This window comes from Saccostrea echinata, unplaced genomic scaffold (genome assembly GCF_033153115.1).
Source record: "Saccostrea echinata isolate AGI-Se365-2 ecotype Australia unplaced genomic scaffold, CSIRO_AGI_Sech_v1 ptg000010l, whole genome shotgun sequence".
Taxonomy (NCBI): Eukaryota; Metazoa; Mollusca; class Bivalvia; order Ostreida; family Ostreidae; genus Saccostrea; species Saccostrea echinata.
In genome coordinates this window covers 977,501-992,580 of record NW_026889759.1, presented here as the reverse complement: position 1 = coordinate 992,580, position 15,080 = coordinate 977,501, and the positions used below count along the sequence as shown (strand labels likewise).

Here is a 15,080-nt window from a genome sequence, read left to right as displayed (position 1 = left end):
GGATGTACAAACGACCCATCGATATAACACCTATAAAAATATGAATAAATCACATCTGTAAGCTTACTTTCATGGGCTGTTAAAATTTTTGCCCAGTACATAACCATTTTTTAATTTTATAAATACATGTAATGACAGTGGATATCTACCTGTTTCTCCATACAATTTGGAGAACTAGATTTAAGAATAAGAATAAATTTCAGGAAATTTAAGTGCACTTTTTCTATTATGTCTAAATTTTCATATCCCCAGACTTCACAAGAATAAAGTAAAATTGGGTTGATGACTTTATCAAACAAGTCTAGCTGACAATTAATTGGTAAATTAAAATAGTGAATTTTACGTAAGACTCCATACATTGCTTTTGAAGCTTGTTCTGCTATGTTTTTTTGCATTATTAAACTTTCCACTTCTTGACAGGAATAAACCCAAGTAACAGAATTCTCTCACATTTTCAATAGCCACACCATTATATAAAAATTTACGTTTTGCCATCGGACCTTTAGAAAATATAAGGACTTTTGTTTTGGCTATGTTAACACGGAGTTTCCATATATCACAGTATTCAGCAAACACATCAAGAGACTTTTGTAAATCAGAAGCAGATTCGGACATTAAGACCGTATCATCAGCATAAAAAAGTATACATAGTTTCAACATAACAAACATGTCATCTTGCATTTGTTGACTAGGACATGTAAAGCCATTTATTTGATTTCTGGTTAAATAATCCTCTAGGTCATTAATGAACAATGAAAATAAAAAAGGTGATAAATTTTCCCCTTGTCTTACACCGACATTACACATAAAAAAATCTGATAAGTGTTGACCTATTTGTACTTTTGATTTAATACCCTTATACATGTTTCTAATAAATCTGAAACATTTTCCATCAATTCCACTTTGTAAAATTTTAGTCCATAGACCATGTCTCCAGACCGTATCAAAAGCTTGCTTGAAATCTACAAAGGCACAGAATAACTTCTTTTTATTATTCAGGGCATATTTACTCAGAAAATCAATAACAAACATATTGTCAGTAGTAGAGTAACCTTTCCTAAAACCTGTTTGAGATTCATTGATTAACTCTACCTCATCAGCAAAAGTATTTAAACGGTCACAAAGTATACTGGTAAAAAGTTTTCCTACACAACTGAGTAACGTAATTGGCCTGTAATTTTCAGGATGGCTTCTGTCACCTTTACCCTTATAAATAGGTTTAACTAACCCTATTAACCAATCCTCTGGTATTATGCCACTATCAAAAATCATATTGAATAATTCTACATACAGCGGCAGAAATCTTGAAATGGTTGTTTTTATATACTCGTTCACAACATAATCACCACCAGGGGTTTTATTTGTTTTTAACTTGTTTACTGTATTCTTTATTTCTTCACATGTGATAGATTGATTAAGGATACTATCATTACTTTAAGTCTACGTTAATATCTATGTCATTAACTGGGGCAACGCCTTCATTTGTTTTCTTCAAAAAATCAAACATAGAATTTATATCAACACTAGTTTTATTTTTCGGATTTGAGCTGTTCAAAATATGCCAATATTCTTTCGGTTTTCCTTTTTGAAGTGTTTTGAGCTTATCCGAGATTCCATTATTATATTCTTTAATACATTTGTCCATAATTCTTTTATATTCTTTACTCTTATTCTTTAGATTCTCCAGAGATTTAACTGATTTTTCTTTATTATTTTTAAAAAGCGTTTGGCCAAATGAAATTTTCTTCTAGCCGTGCGGCAGTTGTTATTAAACCATGGTTTATTTTTGTTATTTAACTTCTAGGGTGGTTGATTTTTTCGTCTAAAAGTCTTCCCCGCTGAAGCAATAAAAATGTTACAAACTTCACTGGTAATTTTATCTATATCATGTTGAATTACAGATTTCCCTTTTAATATTTCAATACTGCTCAAAACTTTAATTTTTCATTATCAATATTATTTGTAATCGATATAATATTTTTTTTCTTATTTTTTTTAATTTAAAATTTTAATTTTTTAAAATTTTAATTCGTAATTTAATTATGTTACCTTCAGTTATCAATGAATAAAATACTTTTCATAAAGATGACCTCAATATTTTAACCCTCGTTTATCTAAACTTTTTACAGTTTATTCAGTTCAACTTAAAGATTAGTAAAAACTAACTTTCGAAACTATCAAGTAGGTCCCATTGACGGAAACTTTTATGAAATGACTAGTATAGTATGTTATTACTCTGTACCTTAAGGCCCTAGATAATTTTGTCGCAGTGTCTTTTATCCTTGGTCATGTTGACAGTTCCAAGTCTCATTTCTGTCTCATTTTTATAATTCTTGAGAATGTTGGACCATGGATTGTTAAGATCGTTACTTAATTTCTTCATATAATATAGAAGGAACAAAACAGGTTAAACTTTATTGGTTACAATTAACATAAATGGTTTTCTTCTGTTGTTCAAAAGAGGCTCCTTGCTAGTGCTGTATGATATCGAGTGAATTTTTTTTTAAAAATATGTATATTTGGAAAAACATAGTTCACATTTTAAAAAGAAAATTACAAAACATCCTGCCATATACCATGACCATGCAGCCTCCATCAATAAACTCAACCAAGATGTTTGTATGTTAATAAAGAGAAAGAATATCAATGAGAAATGTTGAAGACTCGTTTCATTGTCAACACAGTATCATTGTGCTCTCCCTAGTGGTGTATCTGATCATCGCAGGCCGGTGTTCCAAGAGTCACTACAATTCAACAAGATTGCCGCATCCGATCACAGGATCAACAGCTAGAGAGATTATCAAAGAATTAAGTCATCAGTAATCCGGCGCCGGTCTGCGTGAAAATGGACTTTTTTTGCCAGGCTATCTTACAAAGGTCTTATTTTCACACACCGCCAGCACCAAGAATGTTGGGCCCTGACGTCTCAGAACATTCTACCTTTGATTTCAGTTATAATCAACTGTTATTGTTTATACATACTGATATTTCTATTATTGGACTTTTACATTCGATGGCTTACTTTGACATTTAAACCTGCCTTATGTACGGATGATTTACCGGTATGCAATCAATGCAAGAGATGATGAGAGGCAGAATTACATACCTTAAATTACCTTATTCGTGAGTAGTTAGTACCTCCTTTCAATCTAGTTTTTCTGAAGGAAAGAAATAAGGAAGAAAAAATAAGCAAGAATTGGTCAATGTGGGAATGGAGGAGGTTGAGGGTAGGGTGGATGCCGATCCCTTCCTACACAACGTAATATTTGCTTTAAAATGGCCCATTATCATCGTTTAATTTTAACTCTTGAGCTTAAAGCTGACATGAATTCTTAAAAACGCAACATTTGCATCAATGTACGACTTGTTTCATACCAACTATTCCGCCATATTTCTTTCAGATACCTTGTCTTATTGTAACGATGTATACCCCAGTGCCCTCGTTACACTTGAGTGAATTTTTGGTTTGGCTATCGACGCGTGCACATCTCCGATAGTAAAGTATTTTGGGAACACATGAATTGATGAAAACATTTTAAAACCAGAACAGATAAAAACAGTCATAACGATAATTATGAATAATAACAAAAATGCAAGTTTGGAAGAAAAAACATTAATTGTTGCGCGTGTTTTTTAAAAGCATACCAATATATGCACAATAAACTTGAAATAATACACAGTAAAACTCGTACAAACAATTTGCAATAATCTATCGTAAGAATGGAACAAACCACCACTCCACCAGCGTATTTCCTATGCATGTCCATATGCATTCAAATACAATTGGTGCATATCGAGAGAACACGTCGAACACCGTAAACTTATTCATACCTGGAAATAGACCACCGTACCCGTTCGAAGATGTGCACATGCCGAATAATTTACACCTTGTATTCCATTTATTGAAATATGCATCACAAAAAAGTAATAAACTCCATAAATACTCAACAGTAAACACGTTGTCACTTCATCGTACAGCCTAGCACTCGAATACGCTTAGTCCGTGCTGATCAGATTTTGGTCAGGGAGAATATCAAAAGTGAAAAAAGGGAATTAGTATTTGCGCGACTGGGTAAAAAAAAGAAATCACTAAAAAAAAAATAAATAAATAAAAAAAAGGTCTAATTGCTGATTTGCTAAAAACTAAATTGAGTAATTTGGTGTGAAAAAAAGATTTAGAACACGACATGAGAGCATTTAACCAGAACACAAATTAACAAATATACACATACGTGGAGCGCGGGGGGGGGGGGGATACTCCCTTTTCTCAGAGTGTCTTTCAGGCACGTAGCATCTAAGAAATAATTGACACTTTACCTGAAAAATCTTTGACAAGCAAAAAAAAAAAAAAATAATAATAAACATTACAATAATAATAATAATAAAAATACACTGTAAATTAAAAATTAAAAAATAAAATATAAAAAATCTCCAAAATCCTAATTTGTGGCGGGGGTGGGGGACAACTTTTTCGAGGATTTGACTATAGTGCAACAAAAAGTGGAGGAGATCAGCCTTTGAGTATGTATTTCATACTAAACAGTAAAACATTATGCTCGAAAAAAGGGGGCATCCCCCACCCACGCGTTCGACAGAAATTTTAAGACCGGCTGCCCCCCCCCCCCCAACTCTAATCCAACATTATTGTACACTGTACTCAAATATTTTTCTGCCGAAAATGATAGTATGAATGGAATCTGTCCCTCCCCCTGACTACGGATTTTTTTTAAATGCCTGTTTTTCTTCTTCACTTCCCCCAATTTTTAAGTGCCTAAAGTTTTTCTTTTGCTTGACAGTCATTTTACTGCCCCCGCTCCCCCTCGCATACACACATTTTGAGAAACGGTGCTACGTGCCTGTTTTATATGCATGTATAGAAAGTCTTTCCAGATTGGAGAGTATCCGCAGGTAGTCTAAAATTTGGTACCTATTCAATTTCTTGTATTTTGAGAAAATCTTAAAAGATAGTTTAAGGATTACTTAAAACCTAAACCGCAAGACTATGGATAAATATTTTGTGCATTTTCAATACAAGTATACTCTCTCTCTCTCTCTCATGTGTAAGCATCCAAACATGTAAGAGTAATAATGCATATAAAATCCGATGTTGTAAAAATCTTGGGAAATGATATAATCTTTATAAGGGCAGATCGAGGAATTTTTCTGGGGCAGGGTGGATCAAACCTGCTGAAAAAATTGTCTCCTTTTTTTGACAAGCCAAAAGAAAAAGAAATGAAGAAAAAAAAACCCCTACACACCCAAACGAAAAGGGACACAAATTTATTGTGAAAACTATATTTCACGGGAATGGAAACATGTGGACCCTTCTCATGTACTTTCCAGAGGAAACAAATTCATTTTTTTTGTTTCTTTATACCCCCGAAGAGCACAGAGGGTTCCTACCAGAAATTTTTTAACCAGAAAAAAAAAACAATATCAAAATGAAAAAAAAAACTTTTGTGTGTGTGTGTGTGGGGGGGGGGGGGGGGGGCACTGTCAGGGGCACATTGTTTTCCTTTCCTATAAACTTTGACTATTAATTATATAATATTTAAAGAAATAATACACATGCACGCAACCATATTTTAATCATTCAGTCACATCACAAAATTTCTTTATATATCTAAAACGTGTAAATATGTGTATAGTTGTTTAAAAAAAACTTATGTAATGTAATAATAGTTCTTTTGCATCGCCTCGTGATATCTTTGGCAATGCGTGCGAGGATTGTTGAATCACACGACATCACATTTGGGTACACGGTAGAACTATTTCACTTATCAATATTACTTTCACATATATTAATAGTGTAATACTTATTCAACTTCAATATATACAAAAACATGTACTGTAGATTATTTTATATACACATAATTATGTCTGTGCTTGTTCGTAATTGTATCAATCGTGCTTGTAATTTGTGACGCCTAAAAGTCGAAAATGTCTACAGAAACAAATTGTTCAGTGTGTGTAAATTTAAGATATATCAGTTTTATATCTAAAATAGTTGAGGCCAGTTCATTGCAAGTATTTAAATATATTTGATCAAGGAAAATCCGACCTTTTTCCGACGTTTGTTTAAAATATATTGAAAAATGTATTCTACATACCCCCCCCCCTTTTCATTTTCTTTAAAAGATGTAAGATCCGTAACAAGAATGTATGTTTATGTAATAAATTTGATGTAATGAAGCCACATTCATGAACATATTTACCACATGTACCGACAACAGTTAGTTCGATTTCTGAAACGTTTTATTTGCGTGACTATATTGTCTAATCAGGCAAATACCAGTGTCATTTCCACCTTCGATATTTTCCCTGACCAAAAATGCTGATCGGCAGGGACCATGTGTATTCAAGTGCTAGTGACAATTTGTTTACCGTTGAGTTACAAATGGAGTTATTTCTTCTGTGATGCATATTTCAATAAAAGGAAAATAGGAAGTAATTCTGTCGACCTGTGCACATCCCTGTAGCGATAGCTGTATTTCAGGCAGATGAGTATAAAGCGTTCGACGCGTTTTCTCGGCATGCATGCATGCATGTATTACTTCAATGCGTAAGTTGCAAAGTATGTGCTTATACCGTGTAGCATGCATAAAGCTCAATAGTACAGTGTTTTTTTTTTTGGGGGGGGGTGAAAAAAAATGCATGTGGTAGCTTTTTTATTGTTCAAATATAAATGTAATGTATATCAAACATGCATTTGCCGTTTTGATTTTTATGCATTGCATCAAAATTATTCAAAATTTATATACTCCTTACCAGTTTTCAGTAAAATTCCTAGTTTTGGTAGGATTGTTAGATTTATTGCATGTTCCAAAGCTTTATCGGAGATGTGTACAGGCCTACATGTTTACGGTCAGTTCATGACGTGTTCCAAAACTTCGCTATCGGAGATGTGCACATGCCGACAGCCAGGCTAGAAAATCACTCAAGTGTAAAAAAGGCATCAGGGTTTATATAGCCGGTAAAATAAGTGAACGAATCTGAAAGAAATATGGCGGAAAAAGGGAGTACGGGAATGAAATAAGTCGTACAGGGATGAAAATATCACATTTTTAAGAGTTCATGTCAGCTTTAATGTTTATATCGCAAAAGAGCTTCCGTATAATGCCCTAGTGTAAAAGTAAGTCGTCGTTGTAAAAGTCAGCGCTTCTCGCAAAAGTCGATTACTACTACAAATAGAATGTTTCAATGGTCATTTTATTATAAATTTTAAAATATTCTTGTTTATTCATACGAAACAGAGCCTTTATTCTGAACATATCTGTGATGTACACTATACTAAGTTCGGAGTATATTTTTGGAGATATACAAGCACGCAATATTGTCTCCATTCAAACTGTCTAAAAAAATCTTCAAATGATCAACTCCTACCAATGTCAAATGCCATGTCTTCAGTCTTGCCAAAGAAATTTTTCATCATTTGTTAGAGCATGTAAATGTCGCATGAAAGGAGTATAAAAACTGTCCAACAAACGCTTTGTTTCTAACATCATATTACCAGATTTTTTCTTTCTCTTTGTTTTGTACACTTTTTCTGCTTCAGATATTTCATTCAGCTTCTGTTCTGGTAGTTCGTCTAAAATACAGATAGTTATACTCATACTTTTGATAAAATGATGATAATGTCTGAACATGCAAGCGGACTAATGTATACGACTATTTTAAACATGCTCACCAACTCCAAGGAATGAGAAGACTGTTTTCAGAGTGCCTTTAATGTTTCTGGAATAGTCTTCTGTTCTCAGAAACAGAAAGTTAATCGAGTCAAACACCTTTAACCATTCCTCAAGGAACACAGAATAGATCCCCACATGTAGACGGACCTTTAAAATGAACGGATATATGGTTTAATAAAGGAATTAATCTCACTCCAGATTTAAATATCAGCGGCGATATAAACATACCGGCATTTTAACATGGAGTTCCCTGTTAAATAAACATACTCGTAAAGTGTGTTTTTTACGGCAGTTGTTAAACATGGTAATGGATTTCACAACTTTCCCATGAAAAGCTTTGGGGGTAGGTTCTCCAAGCTTCAGAAAAATGTAATCAGAAAATAACCTGAAAGTCGAGTAGTCTGTAACCAATATCTATTGATATGAAGTTATTATTATACGTAGACCAATAGTTAAATTAAAAAAAGAACTATAATGCCTCATCAGCTAAATTTACCTCTCAGATGGCTGTCTAAATATCAAAATAAACTTAAGATAGGGATTGAAGTATTTCATCAAATGAGGAGTTAATATTTTAGGATCTTGAAGACCAACATTTTGTGGAATTTGTGGCCATCCCGAAAAATCCCAGAAATCCATGGGTGTACCATCACCTGTAAAGGTGTATATATAGTTATTCCAATGAGCATGCGTCGTCGATTGTACTAGGACGTCACATTAATTCACTGAATTCATGCTGTTGGATATCCTACCCGTGATCAATTCATAATCATTATCAACATTTCCAATCTGTGAAGCAGCAGATTCAAAATAAGCAAGGTAGTCTTTAAAAGTTTCCTTCTTTGGCAGATTCCGAAGCAACCAATGACCTTTGCAAAACACCAGAAGCAGAAGTCTAATTTAAGTAAGCTTAAAGGGATACAAATGCATATACATGCTACCTATTATTGTCATACATGCCACCTATATTTGTTTTTATAGCAATAACATATAAACACACACCAAATAAACGAACAGCATTGAAAGCTATCGATATGCAGAATGAAACTATCATATATCCAGATACAATAGTACATTGATTTTGAAGTTTACTTTAAAGGTGGGTAACTTGAAATGTACATGTTGTAAGGATATTTGTTGTTTCATCCTGGTATTTGACTTTACATTGCTACTTCTGTTTGAAGTGTAAGATGACCTGTTACTCTGTAGTAGTCATGTTGAGATTTTTCCAGCTTTTCAGACAGCCCATCAAAATAATGCAAGTAATCAAGAAAAGTTTCCTTTTGGTGTGTGTCTTTTCTAAGAGTGTGTCCTTTTAATAACAAAAGACGAATTTAATTAAGTCCATGATTATTCCTCTTTTTTGTCAATTTGTGGCCATCCCGAAAAATCCCAGAAATCCAGGAGTGTATTATACAGTCAATATATGATAATGTCACTACAATGTAGAATATATTAACAAAAATGTTGAAAATAGTATATAATTTTTCTAATCACTACTAAGGGCTAAATCTGAAATGCAAAGGATAATATTAGTTTTTTTTATAAGTTTATAGACTCCTTGTACAATTACCATATATTAAGATTAGGTTTTAAAGAAGGTTCCTACCATACCGTCGCCATGACCACCACATCGTTTCTTTGTTCAGTATCCCTTTGTTTGGAAGAATCTGTGGATGGCGGACTAAGCGGTAGTATAAATCTGTGGAACCACATTTGTCTACTCCCAAAACGTGGAAGTAAGGGAGACATCTAAGCTTTCTTGTTGTGCGGTTACCGTTCTGGTAACAAGCGTCGTAGAAACAAGGATTCTTAAACTGTTGTTCAAAGTCGGGTGGCGTCTAATAATGAAACGAGTTTAGCAACATTTTAAAATGAAAATAAAATTCAGTTAAATAATTCCCTAGCAATCTACAAAGTTTTGATTAAGTAATGTAATTAAGATTAGTCGACCCTGTGATAAGACAGGTAACTCCAAATGAGATGAAGGTTTATAATTCCTGTTTAAAATTGTCATGGTAAGAATGGCTATTATTAGTTACACAAGTTACACAGTCATTTAGGGACCTAGTCATTCTTACCTTGACAATTTTAAACAGGAATTATAGACCTTCATAACTGTGTAACTTGTGTAACTAATAATCTTGCTTCATCTCAGTTGGAGTTACCTGTCTTATCACAGGGTCGACTAATCTTAATTACAACTACTTAATTTCATTTTCATTTTAAAATGTTGCTAAACTCGTTTCATTATTAGACGTCATTTAGGGACCTAGTCATACAGGATGTGAAATGGAAATCCGTACTGGGACTCGGCTTTGCCTCACCCAATGCGGATTTCCATTTCACACCCTGTATGACTCCTTATTAGGTCCCTTAAAACTACATATGGCGTATCTGAGCTAAAAAATAAAAATACGAGATTGAGTGTAGATAAACTTGATACATGTTATTTGCGTTCAAATTTAAATTTTCACCGATTTTGAACTTGAATAACCTCTTGTTTCCATAGTTAAATTGAGTTTAAACTGTGTCTGTTAATTAAATGCAGAGTCGGTAAATAAATCGGTTATTGTTATAAATTTTTAATGTCTTTGAAATGTGATTAATTTAAATTGTGAAATTTACAGGAAAGTCCCACCTTTAAGTAATAAAACAAATAGAAAGTTCTTTTTAATTTTAGTTAGTCTGAACTTATAAAAAAAAAAATACACCATATATAACTTTAAACTGACTATCCCACTGAAGACCTTTTTTTTTTAATATTTAAAAAGAAATCTATGAGCATATCATCAAAATATGAAGTTTTAATCCAATAACAATCAACATAACACATCATAACAAGACTACAATCAAACCGTTTCTTTGCCGCCATTTTTATTTACAATAACGACCCGTCGAATGGAATCGCATGCCCGATTTTAATATTACCCCTGGACGGAGACGTAATACAGAAAAATTCAGGGCGTCATGTGATTAGTTTTTATCTAATCATTATCTACAAATTTGTCTGAAGCGGGATAAATGCTTAAATGGCATACGTTTTAATATTAATTAGATTTCTCTGATAAACTCATGTGTGTTTAAGCAAAAATTTAAATCAGTGAACAGAGGAATTATGAACCTATGAACTTATTTTTTCTTTCGTGGAAATTGAGACGTAAGTAGAAAAAAGACCAGATATTCATTTTGTACCAATTTATACTGTTGTTTGTGTAACAATATAAAAATATAAAAATGAATCAAACGTAATAATGAACACCTACTAGAGCAAACACGTCTTCTACTAAGCTGCTATTAGTGAGCGCTTGGGATTCGAAGACAGAGGAGCACCACTCTGGTTTTGTTTCTCGTGGTTTGGGTACTCCTGCCAGAGAAAAGTGAACAGAGTGTCCAAACTGAGTCATGTGGTAGCCGGTCATCAGGGCCGTCAGGACTGCTAGCAGGAGTAGACTCGTAAGGTAATTCAACAGACGTCTGTATGAGTTAGAGCCCATTCTATAGAAAATACTGTTATAAAAATGCCAATGTAATGACACCAGTTTTATATTAAGAGTCGCGTGTCGCCGCCCACAAGCGCGACTGAATCAAACATAGAGATAACGAACAGTAATCAAGCTAAAAAGTCCATTGAAACAATACAAATCGGGAGCAGAGCAAACACGGACCTCTAAAATCGGGTAAAAAACGTCAGCGAGCATGATGGATTGTATTTGCGAACAAGGTACATGTAATTGTATCGACAATAGACCTTGCGAAATGATGACTTTAAACGAGACTGTTGATATTCTTGTTTCATCAACTTGTTAGTCTGTAGCTTGCCTCGTTTTACAAAATTTTTGTACGTAGAGCATGCTCTTGATATCGAATCAACTGGAAGACATAAACCCCATATGCAAGTGATAAAGGTTTATTGCTACATTAGTAAAGGAAGCTGACGATAGAAAAGTTTAAGTCATCACGTTTTTCATGAAGTTTTGTCGTTAGGTTACCATTAACGTCTCTTTCTGGTAAAATATCTAAATATGAAATAGATGTCTCAGACTCTGTGGTATCTTTTATTTCTAGTTAACTGGGATATATCGGGTCGACATATGAATGGAAGTAACTGTTAGCTGAAGGCCACAACAAGTGTTTTCTTCTTTTCATGGTCAAGCTTTTGAATAAATTCTTCTTCATATGAATGCAAAAATAGGTCTGCTAATAACGGGGTGCAGTTGGTACCCATGGGAATTCCGACAAATTGTTGGAAGACCCGATCTCCAGAAACTACATAGATATTGTCTATCAGAGACTCAGCTATCTTTTTAATATCAATTTCAGAGTACTTGTTTTGTTTTTGTTTTTATTATTTAACGCCCCTCTCTAGAATTTTTCACCCATATGGAGACGCCACCACTTGCTGGCACTCGGGGCCATTGAGCAGTGAGGAATCTTTTTCGTGCCAGCGCCTACTGCGACAAGGGACCTCGGTTTATACGGTCTCATCCGAAGGACCGGTCTCCACGTCCCACAGTAGGATTCGAAATTATTTTGGAAATTTTAATTCTGAAAACAAATCTTTACCCCCCCCCCCCCAAAAAAAAAAGAAAAGAATTCTCCCATATCAGAATTTGATTTGGTGGGGTGTTAAAGTCCATAAACGAGGGGAGGGGCTTTCATTGAAAATATTTGTCCTTAAAATTTAAATTAAAACTTTACATTCTCAAAAAGTGGGGAGAGGGGCAGGCCTCCTGCAGCCCCCCCCCCTTCACCCAAGAATTTATGTGCCTTAATGTTAGGTTCATATGAGTGGATACAGGTGCAAGTGAAATAACTTGCCAAAACTATTTGTACATTGAACAATTTGGAATTTCCCAATCTATTTTTAGTCTAATGTGGAGAAAAATAAATCCTTATATTCACCTAGAAGGTCACGTGTAGGTGAATTTTTTCTACATTGTGGGATCTCAGCCAATCATAGAGAAAGGAATTATTCAATCATATAATAGATATTATTATTCAACAGAGCCCCGCCCTGGCACCAGAACCCCTGACCCTGTGACCATGAATTTCACAATTTTGGTAGAGGGCTCAATACTTGGTACAATCATGTCAAGAATTAGACTGCTTGATGTGTGGGAGTAAATAAGATTTTAAAAGATACCATTGATTTTAATGCTTTTAGTTCCACCCCTTACATTGTATGTCCCAAGGGGCAAGGACAATGAAAATCACAATTTTAGTTCCTCTTCATTGATGCTATACGTCAAAATTGTTTGAAATTTGTTGCGCGGTTCCTGAGGAGAAGCTGAAAATGTTCAAAGAATAAAACACGACACGCACGAAAACAATAAAGATAATAATATTGTGCATGTAGCCCTCCAGTCCTATCCTACACCCCCTTCCCCCGTAGTCATGATTTTAATAAACTTGAAACTTAGGAATCTTCCATATAAATATGACTGATCATAACTGTTATTCTTCAGAAGACTTAAAAAGTTTTTACAATATATTCTTTTGTAAAACTTTGCCCATTGTGGCCAATTATACCCTCGGGCGTCATGATTTTAACATTTGATCCTAACTACCTGAGGATGCTTCCATTTAAATACGACTAATCATGGCTTTGCTGTTCCCAAAAAGATGCTTTTTTCCAATATGTTCCTGTTTAAAATTTGATTGCCTATCATGGCCCACCCTACCAAGAAGGTCATGATTTGAACAAACTCGAATCTACACTACCTGAGAATGCTTCAAAATAAATGATATTATAATGAGTTATCATGACTTTGCTGTCATTAAGAAAATTTCAAAGATTTGTTTCCTATACATTCCTATTTAATACTTTGATCGCCCAAAGTGCCCCAATCCTACCCCAGGGTGTCATGATTTGAATCTTCTACACTACCTAAGGATGCTTCAGTATTAATATGATTAATCATGACAATGCTATTTTCTTGAGAAGATTTTTAAAGATTTTTCATATATATGTTTATGAAAAACTTTGATTGCCTATAGTGGTTCAACCCTACACCCGTGGGTCATGATTTGAACAATTTTGAATCTTCACTATCCGTGAAAACTTTCTCGCAAGTTTCATCTTTTCAATTTCATTGGTTCTTGAGAAAAAAGATTTTAAATTACCCCATCCATTTTTCACGAAGAGAGTGTGATCTATTATTTATACAAATCTGAATTCCCTTAAGGATACTCTTTGCCAAGTTTGCTTGAAATTGATACAGTGGTTCTAAAGAAGAATATGAAATTGTGAAAATTTTACAACGACGGACAACGGACAAATTTTGATCGGAATAGCTCACTTGAGCCTTCGGCTCAGGTGAACCAAAAAGTGTTTCTATATTTTCATCGTAAACGAAAATGTTCTTGATTGGATGTTAACTTTGAAATTTATTTGTATTCTTTTTGTTTTGCACACTCTCATATCGAATGACTAATGCCTTTAAAAGCTATACAGAGCCAAGAACTGCTCAAGAAGCATACGGCCTATTAGGTTTATGTCAGTTACAGGTAACTGTTTCAGGTTATAACTAAAGATGGCAAAGTTTGTTTTTGTTTTTTGAATAAAAATGCCGAACTTGTAACTTTCTGTTTTAAGTAGTTACATTTTAAAGCAAAAGCTACAAGATATATGCTTTACCTCCTAATCCAAGCGTTTGGTGTTCTCTTGGTCATTCTACAAGTTGGATCGTTCTGATAACAAGCTGTTGTTGTCTGTTTCTGATAACACACACCTTAGAAATAAAATTGAACAAGACAACTGCAAACAGGTGGTTATAAGTACACAATTCTATGGTCATATTATTGTCCTATCTTATTATCCAACTCAATCAATCGAAAGCGCGAGAGCTCTTATAAGTACTGGCTCCTTAGAATTATGTAGATGAAAGATTCTCAATGGTAACAGTCATTGCATTTTTACATGAATATTAAATACATTACGGTGCATTGCCGCTATACGAGATCTAAAATTACTCCCCTCCCCGCTACATAACTCCAGTTTTGTTTTGAATTAATTTTTAAAAATTGAGAAAATGCATAATCAAGAAAATTGGAAAGTATCTTAAAAACAATTTGAAATTTCACCTCTTAGCATTTTTCACGCGTGAAATTTCTTTAAATCCAAATATTTGACTACATAAGACAAAAGCCAAAGTTGAGATGCCAGACTTGTATAACGTTATAAATAATGTACTTCGGGTGCTCATTTTTAAGTTTCAAATAAGCGAACGTGCATATTTTAAACTGTATGATCCGATCACTGTAATCTCATTTGCCATGATCATTCATTTACAGTGTAAAAGTTTCTCATTTTCAGAAAATTACACACTCTTGTTCGCATCTGCTCCGGAGGAAAAAAATTGGAAGGATAAAAAAAAATGATAATAATCG

The 15,080-nt window shown here is 34.0% G+C and overlaps 1 protein-coding gene across 6 annotated transcripts in view; it reads right to left on the bottom strand.

Moving 5' to 3' along the window:
- Positions 1-217: 217 nt before the first annotated feature.
- The window catches only part of LOC133184104 (carbohydrate sulfotransferase 15-like), a 35,834-nt gene continuing 20,971 nt past the window's right edge, over positions 218-15,080 (bottom strand). For 2 of the 6 annotated variants that reach the window (XM_061318951.1, XM_061318955.1), the window contains exons 3-11: positions 14,329-14,422; positions 10,955-11,198; positions 9,298-9,529; positions 8,884-9,000; positions 8,185-8,341; positions 7,917-8,073; positions 7,688-7,835; positions 7,511-7,588; positions 219-962 (exon numbers count right to left, since the gene is read on the bottom strand). In XM_061318951.1, the coding sequence (XP_061174935.1) occupies positions 340-962; positions 7,511-7,588; positions 7,688-7,835; positions 7,917-8,073; positions 8,185-8,341; positions 8,884-9,000; positions 9,298-9,529; positions 10,955-11,198; positions 14,329-14,422 (1,850 nt within the window). In that variant the 3' untranslated portion in view covers positions 219-339. Of the gene's footprint in view, positions 963-7,190; positions 7,589-7,687; positions 7,836-7,916; positions 8,074-8,184; positions 8,342-8,440; positions 8,558-8,883; positions 9,001-9,297; positions 9,530-10,954; positions 11,199-14,328; positions 14,423-15,080 lie in introns of those variants that run through there. The other 4 variants (XM_061318952.1, XM_061318953.1, XM_061318956.1 and 1 more) reach the window with 4 other exon arrangements.